We start from the raw sequence: 16,746 nt of genomic DNA, 5'->3' as shown, positions 1-16,746 counted from the left end.
AGGGGGGAAACCCATCACTGACTCACTACCTTCTAACTGGAATCTGCGTCCACGGGCGGAAAGGATGCCTTCTCTCTCTCAGACTCAGCTTCTATAGAAAAGACAGACAACCAGACATTCCATCTGAGGGCTGTAGGTGTGTACTCCCGTATGCACAATATATACAGTATGTAGCTGTACATTCCAGTATGTGCATTGATAGATTTTCCCATTTTCCATGACCATGCACGGGGTGCTGGGCCGGCTTCTTCTAGACATCTGTGTTTATGCTTGTGTGAGTGAGGATTGTGTGTGAGGATTAATCATGTTTAGTGTGTGTGTGTTGGGGGAGGGGAGGGTGATATAGAGGAAGGAGGAAAGGAGAGAGAAGATGTCTAGGTGTTCACCTCACCTCCCCCTCCTTTCCCTCCCTCACCATTCCCTTCTTCCATCCCCCTCCTTTCCCTCCCTCACCATTCCCTTCTTCCATCCCCCTCCTTTCCCTCCCTCACCATTCCCTTCTTCCATCCCCCTCCTTTCCCTCCCTCACCATTCCCTTCTTCCATCCCCCTCCTTTCCCTCCCTCACCATTCCCTTCTTCCATCCCCCTCCTTTCCCTCCCTCACCATTCCCTTCTTCCATCCCCCTCCTTTCCCTCCCTCACCATTCCCTTCTTCCATCCCCCTATTTCCTGGAAACGCATGGCCCGGTGGTGGAGAGCTAGTCTTCCATTCTTCCACTGACATTCATGACTCTTCACACACGGCTCTCAGGCCAAAGTCAAAGTTCACCAGGTCCAGAAGTGTGTTTAGTAACTGTGGAGAGAACGATAGGAGGCTAAACTGAACTGGGATCTGGTGAGGCGACATGGAGGCTGCCTCATTGCCCTGGTATAAACTCCCCCTTCTGGTCCACTGGTAAAAGTACAATAGTTGAGCAATGCTCTTTTCAACACATTTGCTTTTCAGATGAATCTCGTTGCAGAGACAGAGACAAAGGCAGAGAGATTTTTTTTAAAGCGTGCACAAACACAGAAAGACGGAGACGAGGAGAAAGAGAGGGAGAGCGGCAGTCTGTGATCTCACAGTGGTTGGCCAGGGCTTCGTGTAACCTGGCTGAGAGCTGATATGTACAGTAGTTGTAGCTGGGAGATGATATGTACTGAGAGATATGCATTGTAGTTGTAGCTGGGAGATGATATGTACTGAGAGATATGTATTGTAGTTGTAGCTGGGAGATGATATGTACTGAGAGATATGTATTGTAATTGTAGCTGGGAGATGACATGTATTGAGAGATATGTATTGTAATTGAAGCTGGGAGATGATATGTACTGAGAGATATGCATTGTAGTTGTAGCTGGGAGATGATATGTACTGAGAGATATGTATTGTAATTGTAGCTGGGAGATGATATGTAATGAGAGATATGTATTGTAGTTGTAGCTGGGAGATGACATGTACTGAGAGATATGTACTGTAGTTGTAGCTGGGAGATGACATGTATTGAGAGATATGTATTGTAATTGTAGCTGGGAGATGACATGTACTGAGAGATATGTACTGTAGTTGTAGCTGGGAGATGATATGTACTGAGAGATATGTACTGTAGTTGTAGCTGGGAGATGATATGTACTGAGAGATATGTACTGTAGTTGTAGCTGGGAGATGACATGTGCTGAGAGATATGTATTGTAGTTGTAGCTGGGAGATGATATGTACTGTAGTTGTAGCTGGGAGATGATATGTACTGAGAGATATGTATTGTAGTTGTAGCTGGGAGATGACATGTACTGAGAGATATGTACTGTAGTTGTAGCTGGGAGATGACATGTACTGAGAGATATGTACTGTAGTTGTAGCTGGGAGATGATATGTACTGAGAGATATGTATTGTAGTTGTAGCTGGGAGATGATATGTACTGAGAGATATGTATTGTAGTTGTAGCTGGGAGATGACATGTACTGAGAGATATGTGCTGTAGTTGTAGCTGGGAGATGATATGTACTGAGAGATATGTACTGTAGTTGTAGCTGGGAGATGATATGTACTGAGAGATATATACTGTAGTTGTAGCTGGGAGATGATATGTACTGAGAGATATGTACTGTAGTTGTAGCTGGGAGATGATATGTGGACTTTACTGGACTTTAGCTGGATGGCTCTTTGCTATTACATGGGATCTGCTTGGATGTTGTCTGCTGATGCTTTGATGTTCACACAGACACATTGCAAAGTGTGTGTGTGTGTGAGAGAGAGAGAGAGAGAGTGAGAGAGGGAGAGTGAGAGAGAGAGAGGGAGAGTGAGAGAGAGAGTGAGAGAGAGAGAGGGAGAGTGAGAGAGAGAGAGTGAGAGAGAGAGAGTGAGAGGTAGAGAGAGAGCGAGAGTGAGTGAGTGAGTTAGAGAGGGAGAGTGAGAGTGAGTGAGTGAGTGAGTGAGTGAGAGAGTGAGTGAGAGAGAGAGTGAGTGAAAGAGTGAGTGAGTGAGAGAGTGAGTGAGTGAGTGAGTGAGTGAGGCAGAACAGTTGAAACTGGAGCAGCAGCATGACCAGGTGAACTGGGGAGAGCAAGGAGTCATCAGGCCAGGTAGTCCTGAGGCATGGTCCTAGGGCTCAGGTCCTCCTGAGAGAAGAGAGAGGGAAAGAGAGAGAGAAACAGAGAGAGAGAAGTAGAGGGAGCATATTTAAATTCACACAGGACACCGGATAAGGCCAGAGAAATCCACCAGATATAACAGACTAACCCTAGCCCCACGACACATAAACTATTGCAGCATAAATACTGGAGGCTGAGACAGGAGGGGTCGGGAGACACTGTGGCCCCATCCGATGATACCCCCAGACAGGGCCAAACAGGCAGGATATAACCCCACCCACTTTGCCAAAGCACAGCCCCCACACCACTAGAGGGAGATCTTCACCAGACCACCAACATACTACCCTGAGACAAGGCCGAGTATAGCCCACGAAGACCTCCCGCACGGCATGAACCCGTACTGAATGAGAGTGAGAGAGAGAAAGAGAGAGAGAAAGAGAGAGAGAGCGAGGCTGTGGTGTGTGTGGCATCAGACTAACGCATGTTTAAGCGGATAGGGATAGGATGTTGGAACCATGTCAACACAGAGAAGATCAAAGAGGAAAAGCCAGAGAGGAGAGGAGAGACCTGGGAACTCCTGTTGTTTGATGACTGGTCCGGGGATATTCTGTGACGAGGGTTGTTGTGTGCCAGTCGGTAACCAGGCTTCTCTGGTATCCCTGGTTCCCCCCCTGCTCGATTCCCTGGGAGAGGAACCTGAGCTGGTTCTGTGACGCTGCTGAGATTGGTATCCAAAACGTACTGGGAGCAGGATGACATTGGGATGAGCTCATACTAAATCTGCTGAGTCATGGAGAGCACGGAGTAGAGATGGCCTGCTATATTTCGTTGGAGCAACGAGCGGGACGGTGAGTCAGCCACCTTTGGAGCCGTACAGTATTCCCTGTCACCAAGTACCAAGTCATATGCTGCTATATCGATGGCCGCTACGGTTTCACACAAAGACATATGGACATGTGCAGTCTGAGGTAAATACCAAGACGAATACTCATTCCTTCAAGCTTAGGTTTAACAACTAGCGTTTCCTAATGGGTTGTTTCCCTACAGTAGATAGCCGGTTTTAATAGAATCTCACATGATGATTTCATCGACAAGGAACAAAGATTTATAAGTCAGAGGCTGGTTAAACAAGTCCTCTCACCCCCATCCATGTACGGTAAAATGATGAGTTTGTTAAAGATCATGAGGTGGACTCTAATCAACGCAGAACAAAACTAAAATTGGTAAGCGACAATGGTCCAAAAGGATCTCTCCTCCAGCTAAAGGAATGGGTCTGTTCCAGTGTAATATGTGGTATGAGTCCCAGATCTAGTTAAGTGAGTGGGCTGTAGACACACACGCACACACACACACACTAAGAGAACAATGCCAACATTGTGAAATTGGAGCTCCATGGAAGAGGGAGAGCTCTGTCTCCCTGTTGGTCCCTCTATCATAAACTAACAACAGGATCCAGTCAATATCCAGAAAACAAGCCTGTGTGTGTGTGTGTGCGTGCGTGTGTGTATGTGCGCACGTGTGTGTGTGTATGTTCGCGCACGCGTGTGTGTGTGCGTGCGTGCACGTGTGTGTGTGTATGTGCGCGCGCGCGCGCGTGTGTGTGTGTGTGTGTGTGTGTGTGTGTGTGGTGGGTTGTGTGTGTGCCTCTCATAAAACCACCATTACCCAATGCTGTTCTGAAATATTGTTCTGAGAGTCAGGTTGATAGTCCTTCCTACTAACATAGCCCCACTCCAAGTACAAACTCTTTAACATAACACTCCGTATACACTGACTATACCTACCATTAGGAACAACTTCCTAATATTGAGTTGCACTTCCTCCACTTCTGCCCTCAGAACATCCTCAGTTTGTTGAGGCGTGGACTCTACAAGGTGTTGAAAGCGTTCCACAGGGATGCTGGCCGATGTTGAATCCAATGCTTCCCACAGTTGTGACAAGTTGGCTGGATGTCATTCGGGTGGTGGACCATTCTTGATACACACAGAAAATGGTTGAGCGCGAAAAACCCAGCAGCGTTGCAGTTCTTCTTTAACCTGTCTCCTCCCCTTCATCTACACTGACTGAAGTGGATTTAACAAGTGACATCAATAAGAGATCATAGCTTTCACCTGGATTCACCTGGTCAGTCTACGTCATGGAAAGAGAAGGTGTACTTAATGTTTTGTACACTCAGTGTAATTCTGGATTATTACACTTATGACAAGCATGTTTTTGTTTTTATTTTACTCTGAATTGACGAGAGAGAGTGAGAGAGAGAGAGTGAGAGAGAGAGAGAGAGAGAGAGAGAGAGAGAGAGAGAGAGCATGGCATTTCAGCTGGCCTGTGGGAGGTGTTGGGTTTCCAGTAGGAGTCCTTAAGTGTGTTACGTTAGTCTGCCAAACTCACATCCAGCAGCCAGCCATGTAGAAAGAGCATAACAAATAACACAGACAGGCAAACAGACAGACAGACAGACAGACAGACAGACAGACAGACAGACAGACAGACAGACAGACAGACAGACAGACAGACAAGTGGAGGAGGTGAGGGAACGAGTGAGTGAGGGAGCAGGAGAGGAGAGAGAAGGAGAGAGAAAAAGCAGAGGAGGGGAACAGAGAGAGGAAAGGAAGAAGAGAAACGAGAGAGAGAGGAGAGGAGGGTTGCTAAGAGAGACGGAAGACAGACTTGACAGGAAGAGAGGAGAGAAGTGAAGGAAGAGAAGAAGGGGAGTGGGAACACTACCCTGGAATAGCCAGGCAGCAACTAGAGCTGTAGAAGACTCCTCCCCCTCACCCCCTCCCCTCTCTCTCTTTCCCCGTCTCTCTCTCCCTCCCTCTCTCTCTCTCTCTCTCTCTGAGGCAGTCTGTTACTCTGTCATTTGACCCGGCGAGAGCTCAGCAACTGGGAAGAACGAGGGAGAAAGCAAAAGAGAAAGAGAGGGATAATTATTCTCACGACAGCCATGCAGTCCATCCCCAATGGCTGTGCTTTTCTCTAAGCCAGATCTCTCTAGTTTGGCTGTGGACCCGATCTGACTGGAGCTCTTGAACTGGACTTTGTGTTTCCTCTGTGGACGCTCTCCCGACACCGCTGTGTGGGATTTACTCTGCACCGCGAGGGTCTAGTGTGTCCCTGCGTGTGTGCTCGCTGGGCCATGCCCACCCCTGGTAGCGGGTCATCCAGCGTGAGGTGTACACCATGAAAGGGGGCCACCACCACCGAGGCTGCGCCTGCCAACATTTGTTCCGTAAAGTCCTGGCCAAGTGTGGCTGCTGCTATGCCCGGGTCAGAGGTTAGTGTACACCGCGTATACACACTCATTCACGCCAGCTGTCGTGTCTGTTTGTGTACTCTGTGTGCTTGTGTGTGATAAACTGGGTGTGTGTTTACTTCTGTGTGTGTGTGTGTGTAATTTGTATACAAGCTCGCTGATACAGGAGTAGGTTTATGTGTGTGTGTCGATTTATAGTGAGCTGTAGCAAATCAACACGGTCTCATCTCCCTGCCTGTCCTTCCCTGTCATACCACTGCCTGTTCAGCCTTCACCCTCTCCTCTCTGCCACATTTGCTCAGACGTCCACCCACCTCCTCCTCCTCCGCCTTCTCCCTGCCTCCGTTCCGCAAGGAGTAGGTGTAGTGTACTAATGGGTTAAGGGTGCGGAGCAGATCCTTCCTCCTCTCCTCTCTCCTGCCTCCAGCTGAAGCAACAGATTGGTGTCTCGCCTCTCACAGACTGTTAAAGTACCACACGCAGAGCGATATGAACAGGGGAAGTCACACAGTTACACTATTACAGTAAACACAGGGAGGAGGACATTGCTATGGTGTGTGTACATGTAATACACATTGGAAAGAGGCAGGGAGGGACAGGGACTGTCGTACACTCTTCTAGGAAAATAGGATGTGTTTGTGTGTGTCCCGGTGTGTGTGTGTGCGTGTGTGTGCCTGCGGGTGTGTTAAGGTTCTTGAGCGAGGTATGTGCTGTCCATGTTGGTTAGGTGCATGCAGCACACGGATGGATTGGGGGACTGAGCTACTACTCCTCTACCCCGAAACGCAAGCTGATTTCGTCAGGAATCTCTCTTTCTTTCTCTTTATCGCTCTCTCGCTTCCTCCCTCTCTTCCTCTTCTTTTGTTCTCTCTTTCTCTCCATCTCTCAACCTCTCTCTCTCTCTCAAGCTCTCTCCCTCTCTCTCCCTCCCTCTCTCAACCTCTCTCTCACCCACTCTCTCTCTCTCTTTCTCTCTCTCTCTCTCTCTCTCTCTCCCTCCCTCTCTCAATCTCTCTCCCTCCCTCTCCCTCTCTCAACCTCTCTCAACCTCTCTCTCAACCTCTCTCTCTCTCTCTTCCCATTCCCTCCTCTCTCTCTTCCTCTCCCCCCACCTCTCCCCTTTCTCTCTTTTTTAACTCCCTCCCTCCCTCCCTTGTACCCTTTTGAAAGGTTTCTCATAATGAAGTTCAGCAGGAAGAGCAGCAGTCTATTAGAATAGTGAGGTTGAGTAAAAGTGGTGGATACGTAATAAGAACAAAGATCTTATAGACTCATGAAATCCAAAGAATCCACCAGAGCCAGAACACAGTCTACTGCTGTAACGTTCACCAGATAGTCCACACAGTCAGGCACAAACTGTCCGGTTGCTTACTTATACACACACACACACACACACACACACACACACACACACACACACACACACACACACACACACACACACACACACACACACACACACACACACACACACACACACACACACTATATAACAGACCTGGGTTCAAACACTTCTGAAACTGGGTCTACTGGTTTTAATGGTGTTTGGTATGTGGTGACTTTTCTAAACTCTTAGTACAGAAATCCAAACTGGTAACACTAGTAACGCAGCCAGTCTGACATTCAAAACCTTTCATCGTGCATTCATTTTGTTTTGTGGACTTGTTTCGCCACACAACCGTTGATCCAATATAGAAGTTTACTGTGACATATAATGAGAACATTGGTTTAATCACCAAAACACAACATAATGATTTCTTCTCATTTGAGTCACGTTAACTACCAGTTCATCCAATAGATAAAATTGCCCTTTGAATGTACTGTCAATTACAGTTCATTACACTGTTTTCACATTAGGCAATACACTACCCATTGAAATTGACTGAACATCACATTTCCACATGTGATCAAAGGTGTGATCATTGAAGACGTCTTTCGCAATGTTATCAAATGAAAGAATCGTAACGTTTAGCAGGCACTAGATAGCATCAAGCCTGTCGTGCGCATTTGGCCATAGGTTCTCATCGAAATCGCTGGAAATATCCTCATTGTTCATGCACCTGGGGAAAAAACTTTCGGCATGGCGAATCCAACCCTGAAATAGATCTGGATTGAAATCTTTGAAAGAGTCATCCATGGCCTGAAAGAGGGTGCGCTCATCGGGATGGCAATCATACATATTTTCACCTGTATTGTAATTGTGTATATATATATAATTTTTTATAGTATTGCATTGTACTTATGTATTGTGGTGGTCCCGTACGTGGCTCAGTAGGTAAGAGCATGGCACTAGCAACACCAGAGTTGTGGGTTTGATTCCCACTGGGGAATCAAATGTGTGGACTGTTGTCACTTTGGATTAAAGGGTCTGCCACGTAAATGGCATATTTTTATAGTTTCTCAGAGCTGTATTGGCCAATGCAATTTTAGTAAAGCAGTGTGAACCCCCCCCCCCCCACCCTAAAAGACCCCATCAACTTCATGTTGGATACATGTTTACAGCATAAGGGACGCATTTCTTTCTTGTTTTGGACTTTCTGGATTATTTGCGTATTGGTATTGCATGGATATTGTATTACTGCACTGTAGGAGCTCGAAACACAAGGATTTCGCTGCACCTGCTGTAACTTGCACTAATCTGTGTACGTGAGCAACGCACTTTGATTTGATTTGATCTGTTGCGGCACATCTCTGATCTCGTCAATATCGGATTTGTTTGTTACTTACTGTGAAGTATAATCACAATAGTCACCATCATCACAGTACATGGGGGGGTATATATATATATGTTACGTTTTTGTGTTTCTACTTTACAGACAGGCATTTTTATTTTGTAGTTCTCGGAAGTCAAATCTATAGGTTTACCAAACGGTTAAGTGATTGTCAATTAAGGATGAAGGAATAGTACCATTTCTTTTAACAAAAGAGAAGGGACTCATATCAAAAGTAATTTGAGCATTGCATTGGGAAAAAAATGTATTTCTAGATGAAACACTGATTAAGTTTGGTGAAAAAGTGACTATGATGTTGTGTGTTGCACATAGTCAACTGAAAACGTGCTTAGAGTTTTGAAACCATTGTCTTTTTGATGATCTGTTTTGAGTTTGCACTTGTTAAAATGTACAACATACTTGGGAAAACTGCCTGCCTGGAGTGTCAGATGGATGGGGTTGGACGTTTTGGGACTATTCTATTGGCCCATGAAGCCAGGCAAGCTCAATCAAGTACAGATACAGTATTTTGAAATGATTTCAAGTACTATTTGAATCCAGGTCTGCTGTATATCAAAGGGTTATGCAGTGAATGCAGCGGAACAACTACCCACTGAGGCTCAATCTCAGGGAGTCATTGGGAGCTTGTAAATCAGCGGGCTTTCTTTCTTCTTATTGCCTGGACATTCTCAGAAGGACACTCAAATACCTCACATGCCTTCAGTTTAATCTCTAAGCCTTATGTAATGGATACACTCCTGCCCCATAGAGTCGAGCAGCAAGGGGCAGAGCAGCCCATTGACTTTGTTATCAAACTATCCATCGTGCACATATTTCATTTAGGACTGAATAAGTAGGATTTTTATACTTTATTAAAAATATGAAAAAATCAGTTGAATTAGTATTCAGATCCCTTGACTTTTTCCACATTTTGTTATGTTACAGCCTTGTTCTAAAATTGATTCAACTGTTTTTTTCCCGTCATCAATCTACAAACAATACCCCATAATGACGAAGCAAAAAAATACAAAAATCAAATAAAAAACTGAAATATCACAGTATTTCACAGTATCAAAGTATTCAGACCCTTTACTCAGTACTTTGTTGAAGCACCTTTGGCAGCGATTACAGCCTCGAGTCTTCTTGGGTATGACGCTACAAGCTTGGCACACCAGTATTTGGGGAGTTTCTCGCAGATGGATGGGGAGGTGCCTTTTGGCAAACTCCAAGCGGGCTGTCATGTGCTTTTTACTGAGGAGTGGCTTCTGTCTGGCCCCTCTACCATAAAGGCCTGATTGGTGGAGTGCTGCAGAGATGGTTGTCCTTCTGGAAGGATCTCCCATCTCCACAGAGGAACTCTGAAGCTCTGTCAGATTTACCATCAGGTTCTTGATCACCTCCCTGACCAAGGCCCTTCTCCCCCGATGGCTCAGTTTAGCCGGGCAGCCAGCTCTAGGAAGAGTCTTGATGGTTCCAAACTTCTTCCATTTGAGATTGATGGAGGCTGCTGTGTTCTTGGGGAACTTCAATACCGCAGGAATGTTTTAGTACCCTTCCCCAGATCTGTGCCTCGACACAATCCTGTCTCGGAGCTATAACGTTACAAAATGTGTAAAAAGTCAAGGAGTCTGAATTCTATATAGGGAAAACAGTGCTATTTGGGACGCGACCCAGAAAAAATATAGAATTACCTCTTAGTGTCACACATGTTCTAGAGGTGTAGGCTGAGGCGACGGGCTGAGATGTTCATCAGTACTGTATGTCAATAGAACCTAAGCTTCCTCCCCCCACTCCCTCCTCTCACCCCCCCCCCCCCCCCCCATCGAGGGAGGTAACTGCAATGCGGAAGTCAAAACATTAAAATCGATGGAGCAATCTGGACCTCCTTTAACCTCCTATGCAGCCACCCAGCCGAGACATGACCAACTCGCCGCTTCCTAATCAATGCTTAATAATGAATATATAAAATCAATGGGTTCCTTTAGCAGAGCTTGGCGCTATTACGTGAATGTGCTGTGTGTGTGTGTGTGTGTGTGTCTGTGCCTGTGTGTGTGTAAATGTGTGTCTTGTGTGTGTGTGTGTGTGCTTGCTTGCGTGAGTATGTGCTCTTAGGAGTGCTTGCTGATATGTGAAAATGTGTGCTTGTGTCATCGTGTCTTTGCATACTGTGTGTGTGTGTGTGTGTGTGTGTGTGTGTGTGTGTGTGTGTGTGTGTGTGTGTGTGTGTGTGTGTGTGTGTGTGTGTGTGTGTGTGTGTGTGTGTGTGTGTGTGTGTTACAGCCAATGTCTGAGACGACCGGGAGGCATAGAAAAGCTACCGGGAAATAATGTGTACTAACAACATGCATAAAAATTAGTATTTACCACATATTAAAAAAAGGTATTCGGCACGAGAGGAGGACCTCTGAGAGAAAAGGAGACAGACAGAGAGAGAGAGAGATGGGCCTAACGAAAGAGAGTGTATATACACAAGACTTACATTTTTGCGATGTTGAGGTTCATTTGTGATTTCTACAGCAGCTGGCAACATTGGCTGCTGAAGGCTGCTGCGCGGGGGGGGGGGGGGGGCTCTCAACCAGCAGAATGAACTTATTTTGAATGGCATGACAAACCATAAGTCCTTGGGGCTGTTACAGTTTGAATGAAGGACGATTACTGCCATACGTAACCTGATAAGAACATCCAACCTGAGGATTTTTTACTGGTTGGTAGAAACCGGGCAGCCCTGTAGCATTGCTAAAGTGTTTTGTTGTTTGACTGACTGGTGTGTGGATCTGTGCCTGGATAGCTCATCTTGGACCTCTGAGGAGACAGAAGTCATGGAGTCATTGAGCAACTGCAGCTCTGCTCTGCTCCCTGCTACTCCTAGCCTCCCCCTGACCCCAACAATGGCCTTTTCCTCCCTAATTCAACCCCTGGAACCTTCTCCCTACTCTTACTTTCACCCCAGAAGGAAGAGGACTGCCTCGCACAACTGTGTGTGTGTGTGTGTGTGTGTGTGTGTGTGTGTGTGTGTGTGTGTGTGTGTGTGTGTGTGTGTGTGTGTGTGTGTGTGTGTGTGTGTGTGTGAGAGAGAGAGAGAGAGAGATACAGTACATCTATGCTCAAGCCAGTACAGTATCTAGCTCTGTCACTGAGCGAGCCTTTTTCTGACATATTGGTTATTTACAGTATGAAAACTCCCACATAAAACGCGTCCTCCTCATACCATGGTAATGATTGTGACTGTGGCGTAGCCTCCTACACACCGGATTGTGCATGAGAAGGCCCACAGGTAATCTCAGCTGAACAGACACTGCTGCCAGGGGGAGAGAGAGAGAGGGAGAGGGAGAGACAGAGGGAGAGGGGGAGAGGGAGAGAGAGAGAGATATGAAGTGGAGGAGAGGGAGAGAGATATGCGTCTGCTTTCATCGTGCTGCTTTGTTTGTTACCCCAGAGAGAGAGAGAGAGAGAGAGAGAGAGAGAGAGAGAGAGAGAGAGAGAGATTAGGACAGAGAATGTACCAGTCTGTACTAAGCCTCCACATCTGTGACTGTGGCGTAGCCTCCTACACACCGGATTGTGTTTGAGAAGGGCCACAGGTAATCTCAACTGAACAGACACTGCTGCCAGGGGGAGAGAGATATGAAGTGGAGGAGAGGGAGAGGGAGAGAGATATGAAGTGGAAGAGAGGGAGAGGGAGAGGGAAAGAGAGAGGGGGAGGGAGAGAGATATGAAGTGGAGGAGAGGAGAGCAAGGGAGAGAGGAAGAGGGAGAGGGAGAGAGAGGGAGAGAGAGAGGGAGAGGGAGAGAGAGGGAAAGAGAGTAGGAGGAGAGGGGGAGAGTTATGAAGTGGAGGAGAGGGGGAGGGAGAGAGATATGAAGTGGAGGAGAGCAAGGGAGAGAGGAAGAGGGAGAGGGAGAGAGAGGGAGAGAGAGAGGGAGAGGGAGAGAGAGGGAAAGAGAGAGGGAGAGTTATGAAGTGAAGGAGAGGGAAAGGTAGAGAGGGAGAGAAAGAGAAAGAGAGGAAGAGAAAGAGAGGGAGTCTATGCCTGAAAGGGAGGCATGATTAAGGACTATTTATTAGCACAGCAAGCGCTCCATCAGAGGGCTATACTCTCTCTCTCTCTTTCTCTCTCTCTCTCGCCACACTGTGCGTGTGAGAGTGCGTATGTGTGTACATGCATGCATCCATGTATAAGTCATGTGACTGCACGTTTGCAACTGTGAGGGTTTGGGTCTGTGTGCAATGAGTTGGCAATGAGTCCCCTGCAGCATTGCCCTACACAGAGAGAGAGAGAGAGAGAGAGAGAGAGAGAGAGAGAGAGAGAGAGAGAGAGAGAGTCTGAAGGCAAATGTCTACTGTTTGCTGATCAAATCAGATGTTATTGGTCACATACACGTGATTAGCAGATGTTATTGGTCACATACACGTGATTAGCAGATGTTATTGGTCACATACACGTGATTAGCAGATGTTATTGGTCACATACACATGATTAGCAGATGTTTTTGGTCACATACACGTGATTAGCAGATGTTATTGGTCACATACATGTGATTAGCAGATGTTATTGGTCACATACATGTGATTAGCAGATGTTATTGGTCACATACACGTGATTAGCAGATGTTATTGGTCACATACATGTGATTAGCAGATGTTATTGGTCACATACACGTGATTAGCAGATGTTATTGGTCACATACACGTGATTAGCAGATGTTATTGGTCACATACACGTGATTAGCAGATGTTATTGGTCACATACACGTGATTAGCAGATGTTATTGGTCACATACATATGATTAGCAGATGTTATTGGTCACATACATGTGATTAGCAGATGTTATTGGTCACATACACGTGATTAGCAGATGTTATTGGTCACATACACGTGATTAGCAGATGTTATTGGTCACATACACGTGATTAGCAGATGTTATTGGTCACATACACGTGATTAGCAGATGTTATTGGTCACATACACGTGATTAGCAGATGTTATTGGTCACATACACGTGATTAGCAGATGTTATTGGTCACATACACGTGATTAGCAGATGTTATTGGTCACATACATATGATTAGCAGATGTTATTGGTCACATACATGTGATTAGCAGATGTTATTGGTCACATACACATATTTAGCAGATGTTATTGGTCACATACATGTGATTAGCAGATGTTATTGGTCACATACACGTGATTAGCAGATGTTATTGGTCACATATACGTGATTAGCAGATGTTATTGGTCACATACACGTGATTAGCATATGTTATTGGTCACATACATGTGATTAGCAGATGTTATTGCGGGTGTAGCGAAATGCTTTGTGTTTCTAGCTCCGACAGTGCAGTAATATCTAACAAGTAATATCTAACAAATTACACAACATATACCCAATACACACAAATCTAAGTAGGAATGAATTAAAACTACATACATATGTCAGAGCGGAACGGACTAAGATACAGTAGAATAGTATAGAATACAGTATATACATATGAGATGAGTAATGCCAGATATGTAAACATTATTAAGTGACTAAGATACAGTAGAATAGTATAGAATACAGTATATACATATGAGATGAGTAATGCCAGATATGTAAACATTATTAAGTGACTAAGATACTGTAGAATATTATAGAAAACAGTATATACACATGAGATGAGTAATGCCAGATATGTAAACATTATTAAGTGACTAAGATACAGTAGAATATTATAGAAAACAGTATATACACATGAGATGAGTAATGCCAGATATGTAAACATTATTAAGTGACTAAGATACAGTAGAATATTATAGAAAACAGTATATACACATGAGATGAGTAATGCCAGATATGTAAACATTATTAAGTGACTAAGATACAGTAGAATAGTATAGAATACAGTATATACACATGAGATGAGTAATGCCAGATATGTAAACATTATTAAGTGACTAAGATACAGTATAATATTATAGAAAACAGTATATACATATGAGATGAGTAATGCCAGATATGTAAACATTATTAAGTGACTAAGATACAGTTGAATATTATAGAAAACAGTATATACACATGAGATGAGTAATGCCAGATATGTAAACATTATTAAAGTGACTAGTGTTCCATTCCTTAAAGTGGCCAGTGATTCCTAGTCTATGTCTGCAGGCAGCAGCCTCTCTGTGCTAGTGATGGCTGTTTAACAGTCTGATGGCCTTGAGATAGAAGCTGTTTTTCAGTCTCTCGGTCCCCGCTTTATTGCACCTGCACTGACCTCGCCTTCTGGATGATAGCGGGGTGAACAGGTCGTGGCTCGGGTGGTTGATGTCCTTGATGATCTTTTTGGTCTTGCTGATTAAACTCCCATATCTATTGGGTGAAATACCACAGTGTGACATCACAGCAGCAAGATTTGTGACCTGTTGCCACAAGAAAAGGCCAACCAGTGAAGAACGAACACCATTGTAAATACAACCTATATTTACGTTTATTTATTTTCCCCAGAGACAGAGACAGACAGACAGACAGACAGACAGACAGACAGACAGACAGACAGACAGACAGACAGACAGACAGACAGACAGACAGACAGACAGACAGACAGACAGACAGACAGACAGACAGACAGACAGACAGACAGAGAGAGAGAGAGAGAGAGACACTGCTTACCAACAATTACTAGCTGTGCAAGCCGCCTGATGTAGCAAGCTTACATGGATGTTCGCTACAAGATAGTACAACGGTAATCAGTCTGGTAATTATGAAGGAAACAATAACTAGAGCAACAATAATCACCCCTGTCTCACACTCCACAGCCCCTCCATCTGCTCTGGGTACACACTGTAACACAATGACCCAGCTAGCCTGCTGTGTTCCCTCTGAGGACAAGACAGCCCTGGAGCTCCACTGTCTCTACACTACTATATACTGTCTCTCTACAATACTGTATACTGTCTCTACACTACTATATACTGTCTCTACACTACTATATACTGTCTCTAAACTACTATATACTGTCTCTACACTACTATATACTGTCTCTAAACTACTATATACTGTCTCTACACTACCATATACTGTCTCTAAACTACTATATACTGTCTCTACACTACTATATACTGTCTCTAAACTACTATATATTGTCTCTAAACTACTATATACTGTCTCTAAACTACTATATACTGTCTCTACACTACTATATACTGTCTCTACACTACCATATACTGTCTCTAAACTACTATATACTGTCTCTAAACTACTATATAATGTCTCTACACTACTATATACTGTCTCTACACTACTATATACTGTCTCTACATTACAATATACTGTCTCTACACTACTACATACTGTCTCTACACTACTATATACTGTCTCTATACTACTAAATACTGCCTCTATACTGTCTCTAAACTACTATATACTGTCTCTACACTACTATATACTGTCTCTCTACACTACTATATACTGTCTCTACACTACTATATACTGTCTCTCTACACTACTATATACTGTCTCTACACTACTATATACTGTCTCTACACTACTATAGACTGTCTCTCTACACTACTATACACTGTCTCTACACTACTATATACTTTCTCTACACTACCATAGACTGTCTCTACACTACCATATACTGTCTCTACACTACAATAGACTGTCTCTACACTACCATAGACTGTCTCTACACTACTATATACTGTCTCTACACTACTATAGACTGTCTCTATACTACTATATACTGTCTCTACACTACTATATACTCTCTTTCTACACTACTATATACTGTCTCTACACTACTATATACTCTCTTTCTACACTACTATATACTGTCTCTACACTACTATATACTGTCTCTACACTACTATATACTGTCTCTACACTACTATAGACTGTCTCTACACTACTATATACTGTCTCTACACTATTATATACTGTCTCTACACTACTATAGACTGTCTTTCTACACTACTATAATACTGTCTTTCTACACTACTATATACTCTCTTTCTACACTACTATATACTGTCTCTACACTACTATATACTGTCTCTACACTACTATATACTCTCTTTCCTCACTACTATATACTGTCTCTACACTACTATATACTGTCTCTACACTACTATAAACTGTCTCTCTACACTACTATGTACTGTCACTACACTACTATATACTGTCTCTACACTACTATATACTGTCTCTACACTGCTATATACTGTC

At 44.3% G+C, this 16,746-nt stretch overlaps 1 protein-coding gene across 4 annotated transcripts in view; it reads left to right on the top strand.

Moving 5' to 3' along the window:
• The window catches only part of arhgef25a (Rho guanine nucleotide exchange factor (GEF) 25a), a 134,649-nt gene that overhangs the window by 25,149 nt on the left and 92,754 nt on the right, over positions 1-16,746 (top strand). Inside the window, exon 1 of one of the 4 annotated variants that reach the window (XM_029722517.1) lies at positions 5,240-5,847. The exons of the other annotated variants lie outside the window; for them this stretch is intronic. Coding sequence (XP_029578377.1) covers positions 5,754-5,847 — 94 coding nt within the window. The 5' untranslated portion in view covers positions 5,240-5,753. Of the gene's footprint in view, positions 1-5,239; positions 5,848-16,746 lie in introns of those variants that run through there. 4 annotated transcript variants of the gene reach the window in all.

The sequence above is a fragment of the Salmo trutta genome, chromosome 30 (assembly GCF_901001165.1).
Source record: "Salmo trutta chromosome 30, fSalTru1.1, whole genome shotgun sequence".
NCBI classification, from domain to species: Eukaryota; Metazoa; Chordata; class Actinopteri; order Salmoniformes; family Salmonidae; genus Salmo; species Salmo trutta.
Note: the sequence above shows the minus strand (reverse complement) of the source record. Positions and strands in the feature narration are given on the sequence as shown.